A 4,083-nucleotide genomic window follows, 5' to 3' on the forward strand; every position below is an offset into this window, starting at 1 on the left:
AAAAGGAATGAGATCATGTCCTTTGCAGGGACATGGATGAAACTGGGAGCCATTATCCTCAGCAAACTAACACAGAAAGAGAAAATGAAAGACCATATGTTCTCACTCACAAGTAGGAGCTGAAAAATGAGAACACATGGACATAGGGATGGGAACAACACACACTGGGTCCAGTCAGAGGGTGAGAGGTGAGGGGAGGGAGAACATAAGGACAAATAGCTAATGCATGTGGGGCTTAAAACCTAGATGACAGGTTGATAGGTGCAGCAAACCACCATGGCACACGTACACCTATGTAACAAACCTGCACAATCTGCACTTGTATCCCAGAACTTAAAGTAAAATAAAAATAAAATAAAACAAAATTTAAAAGAATAATCATAATAAAAAAAAGAAAAATAACAACAAAATATAAAGAAATTTTCAACCCAGGTAGCAGATATTGATCAAGTAAGATACTTGCAGAGAATTATTTTACCTTTTCTAGTACATAAAGGATATTTCACTTCTCCTCTGTTGCACTGCACAGATAATTCAGACAATGGGATTAATGGAGGTAAGTCATATCCCTGTTTACATACAAAATCTATTAAATCTCCATGTAAGACTTTCCCTTCATATTTCCACTTCATCTCTATGTTATTTCTGTTCATGTAATCCACATTAACAGTACATGGCTCTGAAAAACAAAATGCTCTTTTAAATTCTTTACTTGTCTGACAAATATAAAAGTGATATTTTCAAAAACAAAAATTATGACAAGTGTCAAAAGCAATATTTTATAATTGAAATCATAATTAAGGCTTCTCACACACATATATGCATATAAGAAAATACATACTTTATTGCCATCAAATGAATCTATACATTACTTATTGTCATAAACTAAAACCACTTAATTTAAAAAATCAAAAATACTGTTTAAGGGCACCAATCAGTTAGATTAATAATATTTTTCTTTCTACAATATAAAAACCTTAAACTACCATGTAGAAAATAATAGAAAACCTGCTAATGAATGAAACCAAGATTCCTGCCCTCATGAAACCTGCCTTCTAATTGGGAGAAACACCTACAATACATAATAAATATAATAAAGACATAAATTGTACAATTTGTGGCTGATATGGTTTGGCTGTGTGCCTATCCAAATCTCATCTTGAATTATAGCTCCCATAATTCCCACATGTCATAGGAGGAACCTGGTTGGAGGTAATTGAATCCTGGGATGGGTCTTTCCCATGCTGTTCTCATTACAGTGAATAAGTCTCATGAAATCTGATGGTTTTATAAAGGGGAGTTTCCCTGCACACAATCTCTTGCCTGCCTCCATGTAAAACATGCCTAGCTTCTCCTTTGCCTTCTGTCATGATTATGAGGCCTTCCCAGCCATGTGGAACTGTGAGTGCATTTAATTTCTTTCCTTTATAAATTATCCATCTCAGGTATGTCTTTAGTAGCAGCATGAGAACAGACTAACACAGTGACCATCTTTAAACTACAGCACAAGATAACTTGGATGAAAAAAAGAGTACTGGATGGGGAGGGGGTAACAAAAGAGCTAGGTGAAGAGAAGTTGCACTTTTCAGTAAGGTGATTAGGGTAGGCCTAAATAAGAAGTAATATTTGCACAAAAGCTTGAAGGAGACTGAGTGAACCTTGTCATTTTCTTATGAAAGAGTGTCCCAAGCAAAGGGAACAACCAGTGCAAAGGCCCTGAAGTGAGAGCATTCTTGGCTTGTTTGTGGAAGAGTAAGGAGACCAGAAAGAATGGAGTGATTAGAGCAGGGAAGGGAGTATGGAGAGGTTAGAGAGACTCTTAATGTCTGAAATAATAATTCCTATGGGGAAAATTCTATGCTTTATCATACCATTGTGAATTTGTACTGATAGCCTTTCCAGTTTCAATATATAAGAAAGATATACAAATCCCCTTTCTCTTGCCCTAGTAACAATGATTAATCTTCATTTGATATTTCCTTTGATTCATTAGGACCAAACCTAACTCTCTTGAGGTGGTTGTTCCAGATATAGAATGATGTATTTCCTTTAATGTTGTTATTTCCTTATGAACTTGTTTCATCACTAGCTTTGCCATAAATAATTTAATCTAGTCTTTGTCCTTAGAGATTACTGTTTCTCCACTCAATGTGATATCAACCAAATCATCAAAAACTTAATATCAAAGACATTTATAAAAATATGAGAGCAATAGAAAAATTCTACATGAATATGTGTCTGTATCTGAATTTGAATGGGAACAGCCTTCTAAGAATTACCTGAAAGGTGGAAACTACTAACAAAAGGTTGAAAGAGCTCAAAACTTAAAACAGACACTTATATATACTTAAAAACGCTATAAATAAAAAGAAATTAAAAATAATTGCAATAAACACGATTCTCAATTGGATAAAATAATTTATATAGATATAGGTCTTATAACTATGAAAAATGGCTAAACTATGAATACTTAATTCATGAAAAAAACCTGTGGCCACTAGAAAGTTAAAAAATTCCAAATTAATTAATTCTTAAATAAATCAAATTAAAATAATTGTGCTTGCCTGCTTAACAAAAAGCGTTAAGATTAAAATATTCAAAGTTAACAAAGATTAGGACAATTACTACTTTAATTCACTTATGGTAGGGTTAACAAATCAGAACAAACTTTCTGATAGACAATTTGGCAATTAATAGAAAAAGAATTAAAATTCCCAATCTCATGATAACTAGTTTCAATAAAAATAAATGTGTTTAACATGTGCAAAGATTTACTTGAAACTATACTGTTTGGAATACAAAAATGTCGAACACTAAACATCCATCAGTAAACTGGCTAAATTACATATGTGTATCTGCATTATGGAATACTATGCAGCCATTAAAGTATATATTGTAGAAGTATGACAAACCATGTTTATAATACATTTTGAGTGAAAAAATCTAAGATATATACCTCTGGATCATATCATAGCATTTTTGTGGAGTGTGTGTGTAAAACATTTAGAAGACCATTTATTATCTAAGTCATTAGCAAACACTTTATATAATCAACAAGATGTAACAAATGTGTCCATTTGGATGAGGATGCAGTGGTAAAAAGCTATTAGCAACATACTCTACCAAGGAAAGAATAGGATTAATTATTTTTCTCGAAATGACATTCTGAGGGCAATACAGGCAGGGATATTGAGGGCTACATACTAGGGAGAGAATTTCAGCTAGGAAAAAGACAACCCAAAAAGTAATTGGTAACAAAAATGTGAATATACTTAATGCCACTGAATTGTACACTTAAAAATGGCTAACGTAAATTTTATATTATGCATAATTTACCACAATAAAAAAATACACTAATATTTTAGGGACTTTCTACTTAAAGAACTGAGATTTTTCACACTTGTGAAAAAAATGATTTATACAAAATCATCATTTTCATGATATAAAACACTACAAGAAAATCACATATAAGTACGAACATAAACATTCCATGTGCTCTCTTTCTTACCCAAGCAAACAGGTGGGGATGACCATTTTCCTTGTTCACAACGAGATATTTTTGATCCCCTCAGCAAGTAATATTCATTGCATCTATATTCCACTGAGGATCCTGCTGCATAGCTTGCCAGTAACCCATCGGCAACAGCCCCATTCATTACAACAGGAGGATGCTTACAATTCTCATTATTTTCTAAGAAAAGAGGTTGTTTTAAATTAATATGAGCTCAAAACAATATACTATAGTAACTCATACTGTAGTGTCTCAATATTTGTATTATATAATTTAGGACAATTGCTTTATAAATTCCTCACAAATAGGAAAAAAGTTTTTCGGCTCAAATATTTTTAAAATTTGCTAAGCAAGAGTTGACAGCAAATATGTTGCCTAAAAACAACTATGCGTATTTTTTCTCTTTTCTCAATTGTGAAGGAATTATGACATAGACACATCTTAAATCTATAGAATGAGAAACTATTCTTCAACCTAAAGATTATGGTCAATTCTAAAATTCCTCTTTGGCATTAACCCATTTTTATTTTCTTCTTTCTCATTCCTTTTCATCTCAGGTCTCAATCGACCCA

The 4,083-nt window shown here is 32.6% G+C and overlaps 1 protein-coding gene across 1 annotated transcript in view; it reads right to left on the reverse strand.

The window, feature by feature from the left end:
* The window catches only part of F13B (coagulation factor XIII, B polypeptide), a 35,673-nt gene that overhangs the window by 20,758 nt on the left and 10,832 nt on the right, over positions 1 to 4,083 (reverse strand). The window contains exons 8-9 of the mRNA XM_011951618.1: positions 3,509 to 3,724; positions 479 to 679 (exon numbers count right to left, since the gene is read on the reverse strand). Of these exons, the coding sequence (XP_011807008.1) occupies positions 479 to 679; positions 3,509 to 3,724 (417 nt within the window). The remainder of the gene's footprint in view (positions 1 to 478; positions 680 to 3,508; positions 3,725 to 4,083) is intronic.

Source organism: Colobus angolensis, unplaced genomic scaffold, assembly GCF_000951035.1.
Source record: "Colobus angolensis palliatus isolate OR3802 unplaced genomic scaffold, Cang.pa_1.0 Scaffold320, whole genome shotgun sequence".
NCBI lineage: Eukaryota > Metazoa > Chordata > Mammalia > Primates > Cercopithecidae > Colobus > Colobus angolensis.